This window comes from Melitaea cinxia, chromosome 30, assembly GCF_905220565.1.
Source record: "Melitaea cinxia chromosome 30, ilMelCinx1.1, whole genome shotgun sequence".
In the NCBI taxonomy this organism is placed as follows: Eukaryota; Metazoa; Arthropoda; class Insecta; order Lepidoptera; family Nymphalidae; genus Melitaea; species Melitaea cinxia.
Window position 1 is genome coordinate 8,811,446 of NC_059423.1, and position 14,569 is coordinate 8,826,014.

A 14,569-nucleotide genomic window follows, 5' to 3' on the forward strand; every position below is an offset into this window, starting at 1 on the left:
ACGCGGTCGGCGGCGCAGGGCCTACCTGGCCAACCTGCAGCCGCCGCCCCCGTAGTTTGGATCAGCGGGCGATAGGTCGGGGGATCTATCGACCGCATCGCACGATCCCGAGGAGGACGGAGAGAGGCGATCTTATGTGTTCAAGGGATCCTCTCTCGGGTCGCTGTCGCTTTTGCGGCGACGACGACGGGCCCTAGTCTGGGCAGGCGCCGGCGGGATCGCGAAAGAGCTTTGTGTCCTCGCGATCTCGCCACAAGCGCATAGGCGGAACACACGTGTGGTTTTTGTTCAGTAAGAGTCTGACTCCCCTCCGAGCCCCCCCAACCGGAGGGTGTCCATGAAGGATTTTCCACACGTAAAAAAAAAAAAAAAAGGTTAGGTTAGGTTAGGTTTTAGGTCTGGGAGGAGTTCCTGGTCTTCTACCTGGGCGCGTCCCCCGTTTGGCGGATAGGGGAGTGCCGCCTGCGTTGCCGCGATGCGCAGGCGGTAGGGGTCCTCGGACCCCCGCGGACCAAAACCAGGGGGTAGGGCGCGAAAGCGCATCGGAGTGCCGGGGCGCTCTGGGAGGTGGACGGGGTGGGCGGGTTCGCTCGCCCGCCCTGAGGCGCTGAGGCGCGGGGTGCTGGCCGGGTTGTGCTGGCTCCCTGGAGCTTGCTCGGTTGCTGGTGCAACCCGGCGGACGTGTTGCGTGAGAGTCGGGCTGTGCTGACTCCCTGGAGCTTCGGCTCGGTTGTCGGTGCAGTTCGGCGGAGCCGTAGGGTGGTTGCCGGGTCGCGCTGGACTCCCTGGAGCTTGCTCGGTTGTTCGGTGCGATCCTGGCGTTGGAGGTGGGGCTTTCGCCTAGCCGGGAGCGGTGTGCTGGCCGGGTTGTGCTGGCTCCCTTGAGCTTGCTCGGTTGCTGGTGCAATCCGGCAGACCAGTTGCGGGAGGGCCGGGCTGTGCTGGCTCCCTTGAGCTTTTGCTCGGTTGTCGGTGCGGTCCGGCGGACCCGTGGGGTAGTTGCGGGTTCGAGCTTGGCTCACTCGCTGGGGTGGCACTGCGATGCGGTGCGGGGAGAGGAGGACGGGTCGAGCGAGCGAACTCGATGTAACGACGAGTTCGCTCGCTCGCCCCGTGGCGCGCATGCGCGCGGGTAGGTGCACTCCGGGTACTGCTCTGCCCAGAGCGGACTTGTGAGTGCAGGCGCCGTGAGGGCGCGGAGACGTGGGGGTTGGTTTTACCTTCCCCTGCGCTGGGGACGAGGTGGGTGGGCTCGCTTGCCCGCCTCGGGGGGGGGGGGGGTGCTTAGGCGCTTTCCCTTGCGCCGTCCCGGCCTGTGTTGACTCACGTTGGCACTGTCCGGGCGGTGCGGGGCAGCCTGAGCGCCAGGCAGAGGGCGGTCGGGTTTTCGGCCATCTTCTGCCCGGGTTGGTGCGCGCGGTGCCACCGCGTGCCACCCACTAGGAACGGGATGGGCCCGCAAGGGCAACGCCGCCGGAGTTTGTAGAAGAATTTTCTTGATTCCTGCGACTTCGGCAATGGCGAGGGAGTGGCGCCGCTGGTTTTTACTGAGTAGTCTGGCATGCCGGGAGTCTCAGACTTCCGTCGCCTTCGGGTGGCGGGGGTGCGTAAATGCATTTTCCAGCGTTAAAAAAAAAAAAAAAAAAAAAAAAGGTTAGGTTAGGTTAGGTTAGGTTCCCAGGCCTTTGGAGCCTAGGCCCCAGACTTAGGTCTGGGACCTAGGCCCCAAGGGGAGGAGTTCCTGGACTTCTACCTGGGCGCGTCCCCCGTTTGGCGGATAGGGGAGTGTCGCCGCAGTCGAATGACTGCAGGCGGTAGGGGTCTACGGACCCCCGCGGACCAACACCAGGCGAGGCGTCCGGGTCCCGCTCTGGTCTTGTACTGGAGTGGTCCTGTGATCGCACATTGCGCCACGAGGGAGCGCGGAGTTTGCGTGGAATGGCCTAGCCTTTCACGCGGCGCCGGAAGAGAGGGCGCGGAGTGGGATGTGGACCTTGGCGGTCCCCCCGGCACTAGAGGGCGGGGTGAGCGTTATTTATTTATTTATTTATTATTTTATTTATTTATTTTATCATCATCGCTCGCCCCCCTTGGTGATTTGGTGAGTCTGGCGCTGCGAAGGCGCGGAGAAGCGGGGTGGGGATTTTCCCCCCTGCTCCGAGTGGACGGGCGACCTCGGCGGCGGTGACCCCGCCGTCGGGTAGAGTGGGCGGGTTTCCCGTCCGCTCTACGCCTCATAATCTCGTAACCCCGTGCGAGGTGTCGTGGTCATGTCTCGCGGCTTCGTGCGGGACCGAGGGTCTTGCCTTAACCGGCCGGACCACGAGGAAGAAAACCTCTATAAAAAATTACCCCGAATCCCAAGCGGCGACGCAGCGCGAGGGGATGCATGGCTGATGGGTAGTTCAGTCTCTACTGCGATCCCCGGCTCTGCAGCCCCGCCGAGGCCAGAGTGGGGTTACGTGAGGCTTGCCCAGGTACAGGGGGTGTTACCTCGGGTCGACCACCCTTTCCCCCATTCTCGTGGGAATAAACATGACTTCAAAAAACTTATTAAACTATGATGGTGTGGAGGAGGAAGTGGAGGAGAGGCCCGAGAAGGGTGGAGTGGACGTAGTGCCCGAGAAGGGCGGTGAAGACGTTGGGCCCGAGAAGGGCGCAGTTACTGACGGGGCGAGACAGCCGCGAGTTGTCCTCACGCGTGTGGACAGCGTCGGCTCTCTCTCCTCGGTCGACGGGAGGTTTTGGGGGGCGGGATCAGATTCCGACGACAACATGTCGTTGGGATCTTCCCGCCGCCGAAAGCCTCAGTTTAGGAAAAGAATCCTGTCTCCGGGCTCCTCGGAGGAGGAAAATGAGAGGAAAAGGGCGACGCCTGGCAGAGGCCGAGGTCGACCGGCCACAACCGGCCAATACGTCGCACTGGCTGAAGCCAAACGTCGCCTTAACGACGAAAAGGAGCGGGAACGTCAAATCCAGGCGGAGAGCGAGTTGGCCGATATGGCGCGGGCGGTCCAATCCAGGACAAGCTCGCGTCAGTCGGACATGTCGCTCAGCGACGACGCCGGAAGATGTGGAGACGCGCTTTCTCGAGCGGAAGGTTACCTTGAGCTTCTGCAAAAGGTGACCGGAAGCTCGAGAAACCTCAAGGGCACTTATATCAAGGCCCTTAAACAAGTGCGCAAAGGTATGAAGGAGGTGGTGGAGGAACTCGCCAATCGCAACGCGACTGACGAGGTCGTCCACCTCAGGGCGTTGGTTGCCGAACTTCGAAAGGAGAAGGAGGAGTGGAGGTCGAAGTTCAATGCCCTGGAAGAAAAGATGGAGAGGTTTATGCTGTCGCAGACTGCGGCGCATAAACCTCAGCATCCCGTTGACTGGGATGAACGCGAGCGCTCTCTCGCGTCCAAACTGAGCGACATGCTCAACGCCTCGATCGACGCCAAGATCGAGGCGTTGAGCGACCGGCTCTTACCGGCCAAAGCGCAGCGTGTCGCTCTGGACGCGAGGAAGGATAGAGAGGCCCCAGCTTCCGAGCCGGCCGACCAGGCGGCGGTCACGACGTTGACCCCGCCAGCGAATCCGGCTCCGAAGAGGGGGAAGCCAAACGGACGGGAGAGAAAGAAAAAGAAGGGTAAGACCGCGAACGCGGTCGAGACTCCGGCGGCAGCGCCGAAGCCTACTGCGGAACCGGCGCCCGCGACTCCTGCCGCGCGGGAGACCTGGTCTACCGTCCTCGGACGGAAGGCCGGGAAGCCAGGCAAGGCTGCGGCTGCGGCTGCTTCGAAAGAAGCGAAGCCGAAAAAGAAGTTGCGGGCGCCGTCTTCGGCGGCGGTTTCGATAACGCTGCAGCCGGAGGCGAAGGACAGAGGCGTACGTGACGCCTCTGTAATCAAGGAGGCTCGAAGCAAGATAGACCTCAATGATCTGGGAATCCAAACGCTCAAGATCCGAACGGGCGCGACGGGTTCCCGGATCATCGAGGTCCCTGGAGCGGAGAAAGGCGAGAAGGCCGACCTTCTCGCCTCGAAATTGCGAGAAGTCCTCGGCACGGAAGCCGTCAGAGTGCAGCGGCCTTCGAAGAGGGTCGAGCTGCGGGTCATGGGGCTCGACGACTCCGTCGCCGCCGAGGAGGTCACCCGAGCACTGGCCGCGGAGGGTGGGTGTCAGCCGGACGAAGTGAAGGCTGGCTCCCTCGCCCCCAACGGCTCGCTCTGGGTGAGCTGCCCGGTGGTCGCGGCGCGAAAAGTCGCCCGTGAAGGACGATTGCGCGTCGGCTGGACCACGGCGAGGGTCCGGCTGCTCGAACCGAGGCCGCTGAGGTGCTTCCGGTGCCAGGAGACGGGGCACGTTGGCGCGAAGTGCACTCGCGAAGTGGACCGCAGCGGCGCCTGCTACCGCTGTGGCGAGTCGGGCCACAGACTTCGCGAGTGCAAAGCCGAGCCGAAGTGCGCCATATGTGCGGCGGCCGACCGGCCCGCCAACCACAGAATTGGCGACAGGAGGTGCCCCGACTACAACAAGGGAAAGAAAAAGACCAACAAGAGTGGCAGGCGCAAAGACAGGCCCGTAAAGGCTGCCATCGTCGACGCGCCGGCTGCTAAGCCAGTGGAGGATTTAATGGACGCCGATAATTAATGGCGTCCATTAAGTTCTTGCAGGCCAATGTGAACCACTGTGCCAGAGCTCAAGATCTGCTGATCGAGAGCATGGCACAGTGGGGCATTAAGATCGCGATAGTGGCGGAGCCCTACGCGGTCCCCGATCGCGGCGATTGGCTGGGCGACCTGGACGGGTCGGTCGCGGTGATCGCTCCGGCCTCTGCGGGCTTCGTGGACGTCCGGAGGGGGAGCGGATACGCACTCGGTACGATGGACGGAGTGGCCGTCATCGGCGTGTACGCTCCCCCGAGCCGGAGTCTCGCCGACTTCGAGGCAATGCTCGCGGAGATCGGGGCGTCGATCGCTCGGCGGCCGCACCGTGCCGTTCTGGTCGCCGGCGACTTCAACGCCAGGTCGGTGACCTGGGGTGCTCCGGCGACTGACGCGAGGGGCGCGATCATGGAGGAATGGGCGGTGGCAACGGGCCTCACGTTGCTGAACCGGGGCACGAGGAACACCTGCGTGCGAAGGAGCGGTGGGTCCATTGTGGACGTGACTTTCGCGTCCCGAAACCTCCACAACCGCGTCCGGGGTTGGAGAGTCTTGACCGACGTCGAGACCCTCTCCGACCACCGGTACATTCGGTTCGACGTCTCCTCGTCGCGTTCGAACGCGTCCGACTCGAGCGTTCCGATCGGTACCGGCCCGCGCTGGGTGCTGAGTCGGATGGATGCGGAGATCGCCGTGGAGGCTGCGATAGTGGAGGAATGGATCCGCCGACCTTCGGAACCGGCCCTTTCCGTCGACGAGGAAGCAGAGGGCATCCGCGAATCGCTTGCGCGGATCTGCGACGCGGCGATGCCGAGGGCGAAGCCGTTCCCGCCGAGGCGGCACTTGTACTGGTGGCGTCCGGAGCTCCGCGACTTGCGCGAAGCCTGCGTGAGATCGCGCCGCCGATTCACCAACTACAGGCGGAGGCGAAGAAGGGACCAGGCCGCAGAGGACGGCCTGTACGACTCCTACCGGTCCGCCTGCAAAGCGCTGCAGGCGGGCATTGCACGCGCTAAGGAATCGTGCTGGGACGAGTGGCTGCGAACTCTGGACAGAGACCCGTGGGGCAGACCGTACCGGGTGGTGCGGAAGAAGCTCCGTCCGTGGGCACCCCCTCTGACCACGAGTTTGCAGCCGCAAATCTTGCAGCGCGTAGTCGAGTCCCTCTTCCCTCATAGGAACGAGTGGAGCCCACCGGCTATGGGTGTCGCGGAGCCGCGTCTCGCGGAGAGCGGGATCCCCCCTGTGACCGAGGCGGAGCTCGGTGCGGCCGTCGCGAGGCTCAAATCGAAGCGCACCGCCCCGGGCCCGGACGGCGTGCCGGGAAGGGTGCTGAGCCTCGCGACGGGTAGCATGGGTGGCAGAATTCGGGCCCTGTTCGACAGGTGCCTGGAGCAGGGCCGGTTTCCCCAGGTGTGGAAGACGGGCAGGCTCGTCCTGCTGAAGAAGGACGGACGGTCGGCCGAACAGCCTTCGGCCTATCGACCGATCGTGCTCCTCGACGAGATCAGTAAGGTGTTCGAGCGCGTCCTGGCGACTCGAATTCTCGAGTCGATGAACCCGGGACTGCACGAGGCACAGTATGGGTTTCGTCGGGGGCGGTCGACCGTCGCGGCCATTGCCCACCTCAGGGACATCGCCGAGTCGGCGGTCTCCCGGGGTGGAGTGTTGTGGGCGGTCTCGCTGGACGTGACCAACGCGTTCAACTCTCTGCCCTGGGAGACGGTGAGGGTGGCGCTGGGATACCACGGTATCCCGCGCTACTTGCGTAGGCTCATCGGAGCTTACTTTGCGGGAAGGGCAGTAGAGTTCCCGATAGGCGGCGGCGGTCTGTCGAGGCGGTCCATGTCGTGCGGCGTTCCGCAGGGTTCGGTCCTCGGACCGCTCCTGTGGAACATCGGCTACGACTGGGTGCTCCGCGGTGCCACGTTGCCGGGAGTGTCGGTCATCTGCTACGCAGACGACACTCTCGTCACCGTTCGCGCCGGCGGGCACCGCGAGGCGGGCCGCCTCGCCACGGCCGGCGTCGCGCAAGTGGTGGCCAGAATTCGGGCTCTCGGGCTGGAGGTCGCCTTGCAGAAGACGGAGGTCCTGGCCTTTCACGGGCCGAGGGCCGCTCCTCCGCCCGGGACGTCGATAGTCGTCGGGGGTACTTCGATCGCCGTCGGGTCGACGATGAAGTACCTGGGCATCGTTCTCGACGGTCGCTGGAAGTTCGACGAACACTTTCGGCGGCTGACCCCGAAGCTTCTGGCCGCCGCCGGAGCGCTCGGGAGTCTACTGCCCAACCTAGAAGGGCCCGCCGACAAATGCAGACGCCTCTTCGTGGGCGTCGTGCGTTCGATGGCGTTGTATGGCGCTCCGATTTGGGCGGGCGCTCTCTGCGCGCGGAACGTGTCGCTGATTCGCAGGCCGCACCGCGCTATCGCGCTGCGGGCTGCGAGGGCGTACCGCACGGTGTCCTACACCGCATCGTGTCTCCTCGCCGGCAGCCCCCCGTGGGAACTGGAGGCCGAAGCTCTCGCGTCGGTCTTCTGGCGCGTGACGGAAGCGCGCCTGAGGGAGGAACCGCCTCGTCCGCAAGAGGTCGTGCGATGGAGGAGAGAAGCTCGCGACGGCCTCTTCCGGAAGTGGTCGGAGAATCTCGAGGACCCGAACGTAATTACGAGTCGGGGGCTGGTGGCGGCGATTCGGCCCGTTCTGCGCGGCTGGGTCGATAGGCGACACGGTGCGATGTCGTTCCACTTGGCGCAGATGCTGACCGGGCACGGCTGCTTCGGTCGCTATCTGTGCCGAGCGCTGGGGCGGGAGCCGACGTCGGAATGTCACCATTGCGACGCCGGCGCCGAGGACACGGCGGAGCACACGCGCGCGGTCTGCCCGGCGTGGTGCGAAGAGCGCGCCGCCCTGTCGGCGGCCATCGGAGCGGATCTCTCGCTGCCGGCCGTGGTCTCGGCCATGGTCGGCAGCGAGGAGAACTGGAGTGCCGTCTCCTCATTCTGCAGCGCCGTGATGCTGCGGAAGGAGGCGGCGGAGCGGGAGCGGGAACGGGATCCGAACTCGCTTCCGTCTCGTCGCGGTAGACGTGGTCGGCGGCGCAGGGCCTACCTGGCCAACCTGCAGCCGCCGCCCCCGTAGTTTGGATCAGCGGGCGATAGGTCGGGGGATCTATCGACCGCATCGCACGATCCCGAGGAGGACGGAGAGAGGCGATCTTATGTGTTCAAGGGATCCTCTCTCGGGTCGCTGTCGCTTTTGCGGCGACGACGACGGGCCCTAGTCTGGGCAGGCGCCGGCAGGATCGCGAATGAGCTTTGTGTCCTCGCGATCTCGCCACAAGCGCATAGGCGGAACACACGTGTGGTTTTTGTTCAGTAAGAGTCTGACTCCCCTCCGAGCCCCCCCAACCGGAGGGTGTCCATGAAGGATTTTCCACACGTAAAAAAAAAAAAAAAAAAAAAAAGGTTAGGTTAGGTTAGGTTAGGTTAGGTTAGGTTAGGTTAGGTTAGGTTAGGTTAGGTTAGGTTAGGTTAGGTTAGGTTAGGTTTTTTTTTTTTTTTTTTTTTTTTTTTTTTTTTTTTTTTTTTTTTTTTTTTTTTTTTTTTTTTTTTTTTTTTTTTTTTTTTTTCTATACCTCCGACATGTGGGTCGGAGCACGTTTTCTACAATTACTCTTTCATTCCAGTTCTCGCTTTCATGCCTCTCGTACTTTCATGCCGCATACTTGTTCTTTCTCTCATACATCTCTCTCTTACTCGGGGTGGGTTCCCCACTACTATTTGGCCTATCTTATATTGGTTACTCTACTTATCATATCTAATTCTAGGGTAAATGATTACACAGTTCGGTTGTATATTATTTTTGTTTTACAGGGCTGTTCTAATAGTTGTTATTTTTATTTTTACATTATAATTTTTATTTGTCTTGGTGATGATATCATTACCATTACAAACATTTTTACTTTTGACAATCTCTTTATGCTACAATTTTTATTCTTATACTATAGGGTCTTAATTCTATACTTAAATTATGTTTACAAATTTTTTTTTTTTTTTTTTTTTTTTTTTTTTTTTTTTTTTTTTTTTTTTTTTTTTTTTATAGTTTTCTTTTTAATTTATACATGTACTTACTTGCTAACATTTATTTATTAGTCCTTATCTTAATTCTTTCTACATTTAAACTTTTAACTAAATACTAAAAACTTGTTTACAACAAACTGATGACCTAATCCAATGCTAAAAATTTACTACTTAACCTATGCTATCTACCTATATACTTATTATATAGAAATAGCATAATTGCCTGCCTTTCTATTGAAGAGCGACTAGTTTAAATGCCTCCGTATTATTATGGTTAGGTTAGGTTAGGTTAGGTTAGGTTAGGTTAGGTTAGGTTAGGTTAGGTTAGGTTAGGTTAGGTTAGGTTAGGTTAGGTTAGGTTAGGTTAGGTTAGGTTAGGTTAGGTTAGGTTAGGTTAGGTTAGGTTAGGTTAGGTTAGGTTAGGTTAGGTTAGGTTAGGTTAGGTTAGGTTAGGTTAGGTTAGGTTAGGTTAGGTTAGGTTAGGTTAGGTTAGGTTAGGTTAGGTTAGGTTAGGTTAGGTTAGGTTAGGTTAGGTTAGGTTAGGTTAGGTTAGGTTAGGTTAGGTTAGGTTAGGTTAGGTTAGGTTAGGTTAGGTTAGGTTAGGTTAGGTTAGGTTAGGTTAGGTTAGGTTAGGTTAGGTTAGGTTAGGTTAGGTTAGGTTAGGTTAGGCTAGGTTAGGTTAGGTTAGGTTAGGTTAGGTTAGGTTAGGTTAGGTTAGGTTAGGTTAGGTTAGGTTAGGTTAGGTTAGGTTAGGTTAGGTTAGGTTAGGTTAGGTTAGGTTAGGTTAGGTTAGGTTAGGTTAGGTTAGGTTAGGTTAGGTTAGGTTAGGTTAGGTTAGGTTAGGTTAGGTTAGGTTAGGTTAGGTTAGGTTAGGTTAGGTTAGGTTAGGTTAGGTTAGGTTAGGTTAGGTTAGGTTAGGTTAGGTTAGGTTAGGTTAGGTTAGGTTAGGTTAGGTTAGGTTAGGTTAGGTTAGGTTAGGTTAGGTTAGGTTAGGTTAGGTTAGGTTAGGTTAGGTTAGGTTAGGTTAGGTTAGGTTAGGTTAGGTTAGGTTAGGTTAGGTTAGGTTAGGTTAGGTTAGGTTAGGTTAGGTTAGGTTAGGTTAGGTTACCCAGGCCTTTGGAGCCCAGGCCCCGGACTTAGGTCCGGGACCTGGGCTCCAAGGGGAGGAGTTGCTGGACTTCTACTGGGCGCGTCCCCCGGGTGGCGGATAGGGGAAGCCGCCTGCGGTTTCACGACTGCGGGCGGTCGGGGTCCTCGGACCCCCGTGGACCAAAACCAGACGATGCGCTCCGGGTACCACTCTGGTTATCAGAGTGGACCTGTGAGCGCAGGTGTGTTGGCACGGAGGTGCGGCTGTGTGTGTGGCGCTGAGACGGCGCGGAGACGTGGGGGCGGGTTTTTCCTTCCCCCACACGGTGGACGGGGTGGGCGGGTTTGCCGTGGGCTCGCCCGCCCTGTAGCGCTAAGGCGCGGTGTGCGGTGTGCTGGCTGGGTTGTACTGGCTCCCTGGAGCTTGCTCGGTTGCTGGTGCAATCCGGCAGACCAGTTGCGTGAGGGCCGGGCTGTGCCGGCTCCCTGGAGCTTTTAGCTCGGTTATCGGTGCAGTCCGGCGGACCCGTGGGGTAGTTGCCGGGTCGCGCTGGGCTCCCTGGAGCTTGCTCGGTTGTTCGGTGCGATCCGGCGTTGGAGGTGAGGCTTTTGCCTAGCCGGGAGGGGCAGGACGGGTGGGTCCGGGAGGCCTGGCTCGCCCGTCCTGTAGCGCAGGGGCGCGGTGTGCTGGCCGGGTTGTGCTGGCTCCCTGGAGCTTTGCTCGGTTGCTGGTGCAATCCGGCAGACCGGATGCGTGAGGGCCGGGCTGTGCTGGCTCCCTGGAGCTTTTAGCTCGGTTATCAGTGCAGTCCGGCGGACCCGTGGGGTAGTTGCGGGGTCGCGCTGGGCTCCCTGGAGCTTGCTCGGTTGCTCGGTGCGATCCGGCGTTGGAGGTCGGGCGGTCCTGGCCCCCAACGCTATTTTCCGGCGTTGGAGGTCAGGCCTGCCTGGCTTGGAGAGGGGACGCTCCTGGACATGTGTCCCCATTCTGCAGACGGTAGACTGGTCTGGTTGAGCGTCCCCTGCGTGGGGTGGCCGGCTGGAGGGACAGTAAGACCTTCGGCCGGCTTGAGACCGCACGCGCGAGACGTGGGAGCGCTCTCGGTGCCTGGGAGCGCTCTACAATTGGAGGCGGCCTGTCCTGCACCCGCAGGCTGGCCCACCGTCCGGGGCGTCATGGCGCATACTTTTAAGTGGTCCCGTGGCGCCCCACCAGGACGACGAGGGCACCGCTGGTTTTTACTGAGTAGTCCGGCATTGCACTTTCCGCCGGGAGTCTCAGACTTCCGTCGCCTTCGGGTGGCGGGGGTGCGTAAATGCATTTTCCAGCGTAAAAAAAAAAAAAAAAAAAAAAAAAAAAAGGTTAGGTTAGGTTAGGTTAGGTTAGGTTAGGTTAGGTTAGGTTAGGTTAGGTTAGGTTAGGTTAGGTTAGGTTAGGTTAGGTTAGGTTAGGTTGGGGTGCTTGTCGGTGACCTCCTCGTGGTGCACCCTGGGCAACGGGACGGGCAGCAGTATCACAATCGCGGCACTGCTGCCCGTCGCGGCTGACGACCGACGCGTGTGGGGATGCATTCCGGCGCTCTACATTAGAGTTGTCCCGTGAGCGCATCAGGTGGCACAGCGCTCGCGCACTGTGTCACCACGGGGGGGTGGATGGGTTCGGCGTGCGCTTACCCCGCCGTCGGACAGAGTGGGCAGGAGTCCTGTTCGCTCACCGTCCTATTATCGTAATCCCGTTTGTGGTGTCGTGGTGTGTCGTGGTCATGTCTCGCGGCCACGAACGGGACCGAGGGTCTTGCCTTAACCGGCCGGACCGCGAGGAAGAAAACCTCTATAAAAAATTACCCCGAATCCCAAGCGGCGACGCAGCGCGAGGGGATGCATGGCTGATGGGTAGTTCAGTCTCTACTGCGTTCCCCTGCTCTGCAGCCCCGCCGAGGCCAGAGTGGGGTTACGCGAGGCTTGCCCAGGTACAGGGGGTGTTACCTCGGGCTGACCACCCTTTCCCCCATACTCGTGGGAACAGTTATGGAATTTCAAAAATCAACAATTTTAAATGATGATGGTGTGGAGATTGACGAGAGGCCCGAGAAGGGCGGAGTAGAGGAGAGGCCCGAGAAGGGTGGAGTTAGTTCGGGAGGGGAGCTGTCTGACGTCGGCATGAGGTCGCGGTCACCGTGCGACTCCGACTCGTCTCGCGCTCGGCTCTGGAAGCGGAAGCGCGATAGGGAAGAAGACACGTCAGATGACACTGACGATAAGTCCACGGCAGGAAAGTGTCACACGGCGCGCAGGGGTCGTGGTCGACCGCCCACGACAGGGCAATATGTTGGCCTCGCCAAGGCCAAGGCCGACTACCTCAAGCAGTGCGAGAGGGAGCTCGAGCTTGAGGCCGAAAGCGAGGCCATTGAGATCTCAAAGAGAGTGAGAGCTTCGCGCTCCAATATCAATACGGAAGGTGGGTCGATTTCGGGAGAATGCTCGATAACAGATCTGCATCGGAAGGCCCAGGAATATGTCGAGGCCATTCTCACCGTGACGAAGATTTCCAAGAACCTCAAGGGGACAAGCAAGAAAGCCTTAAATGAGTCCGCCGAGGGTATAGGCGAAGTACTCGGCGCCCTATACCACCGAACGACGAATGATGAGGTCAGGCAGCTGCGGGAGGCCAACGAGCGCCTAGAAGCGGAGAACGTACAGCTCCGCTCGGAGATCTCCGAGCTGCGACAGAGTGTAGCCGACATTAGGCGTGAGCTGGGCTCGACGTCCACTCCAGCCCCTCCCGCGAATGAAAACGGACTGATCGACCGCATAATGGCGGGGGTGGGCGCCATGCTCGACTCCCGCCTGGCGAAGCTGGAGGAGTCTGGCAGACTCCTGCCTGAAGCGTCTGAAGTGCGAAAAGGACCACCGGCGGCTTCGAAGAAGATCGCAACGTCGCCGCCGCAGACAGGGGTCACAACGCTGACTCCGCCAGCGAACCCGGCCCCAAAGTCTGCAAGTCAGTCTGCCAAGAAGAAGAAAAAGAAGAAGAAGGCGGGTGCGGCTACCCAAGTCGCCGCGCTCAACGAGCCTCGCCCCCTACCACCTGCTCCGGCCGCTCTGACGGAGGGGTGGAATGTGGTGGCGAGGAAAGGAAGAAAGGCGGGGCCGCCCAAAAACCAGCCCCAGCCCCAGAACAAAGGTGGGCCGGCTAAAAAGTCAAAAACGCCGAAGCTGCGATTGCCGCGATCGGCGGCGGTGCAGCTGACGCTGTTGCCGGGCAGCACGAGGACCTACGCGGAGGTCCTCGGTGCCATAAAGGCTGACGGCCTTATAGCGAGCATGGGCGTCGAGACTCGCTATAGGGTCTCTCAGACCGGCGCGCGAAGGTTCGAGCTGCCCGGCACCGGCAATAAGGAGAAGGCCGAGGAGCTAGCCCGGCGCATCAAGGCGGTCGTCGGCGAGGACGTGGCGGTCACCCGCCCGGAGAAGTGCGCCGACCTGCGGGTGGCCGGGTTAGACGACTCGGTCACTCCCCAGGAGCTGGCCGGCGTGATCGCCAAGGCGGGAGGATGCGCCGAGGAATCGATAAAAGTGGGCGAAGTACGGCAAAACTTCGCCGGCATCGGGACAGCGTGGGTTCGCCTGCCAGTAGAGGCGGCGAAGAAAGTGGTCGACGGGCGCCGCCTACTCGTCGGGTTCGTGTCGGCGAGTGTGACCCTGTTGAAGACGAGACCGCAACAATGCTATCGCTGCCACGAGGTTGGGCACGTGGCAGCGAAGTGTGACAAGGGAGTGGACCGCAGCGGCCAGTGCTACCGCTGCGGCAAGGAGGGGCACATTCGCCGGCAATGTACTGCCGAAGCTTGCTGTCCCATATGCCAGGCGGAGAAAAAACCGGCTGGGCACAGCCTAGTTGCGTGCCCTCGCAATAAAGCGGGAAGGAGGAAGAAGGCGGCGACCAAAAATAAAACCCGCGCGCCGCCTGCCAACAGAGCTGGGGAGGTGACAATGGACACCCAATCATAGTAATGGCGCTTAAGGTGCTCCAAGCCAACCTGAACCACTGTGCCAGGGCCCAGGACCTCCTCGTCCAGAGCCTGGTACAGTGGTCCGTGCGGGCGGCGGTGGTGGCCGAGCCGTACTCGGTCCCGCCGAGGGATAACTGGATCGGCGATAACGATGGCGTGGTGGCCATCGTGACCCAGGTCGCCGCGGGCGCCCCGCCCCTTACGAACATTGTGAGGGGCTCGGGTTGCGTCGCGGCACTGCTGGGGGAGGTGGCCATCGTCGGGGCGTATTTTTCCCCGAACAAGTCGGTCGCCGAGTTCGAGGCGTTCCTCGACGGGACCGAGTCGATCATGCGTAGGTTTTATCCGGCGGAAGTGCTCGTGCTGGGCGACTTCAATGCGAAGTCACGTCTGTGGGGGTGTCCTGCCACAGATGCGCGGGGGGCGATTCTGGAGGAGTGGCTCGTTGCCACCGGCCTGACCGTCCTCAATCGCGGGACGGCCAACACGTGCGTGCGCAGGTCGGGCGGCTCGATCGTGGACGTGTCGTTTGCGAGCCCCGGCCTCGCGCGCCGCGTTCGGGACTGGCGAGTGCTGGAAGACGTGGAGACTCTCTCGGATCATCGCTATATCCGCTTCGAGATCTCCGCTCGTCCGGCGGTGCCGCCAAGCTCCAGCCGCGCCTCGGCGGAGGAGGGTCCTCGGTGGCAGCTGAAGCGTCTCGACCGGGAGCGACTCGACGAAGCGGCGATAGTGG

At 60.2% G+C, this 14,569-nt stretch overlaps 1 protein-coding gene across 1 annotated transcript; it reads left to right on the forward strand.

Annotated features, from left to right (window-relative positions):
• The first annotated feature begins 11,980 nt into the window (after window positions 1-11,980).
• Window positions 11,981-13,831, forward strand: LOC123668213. Its single transcript, XM_045602001.1, has one exon. The coding sequence runs from the start codon at window positions 11,981-11,983 to the stop codon at window positions 13,829-13,831; it is 1,851 nt and encodes a 616-aa protein (XP_045457957.1).
• The last annotated feature ends 738 nt before the right edge of the window (window positions 13,832-14,569 follow it).

Excerpts from the sequence above, each read along its gene's own strand:
- LOC123668213 (XM_045602001.1), top strand. The coding sequence starts at position 11,981 with ATGAGGTCGCGGTCACCGTGCGACTCCGACTCGTCTCGCGCTCGGCTC.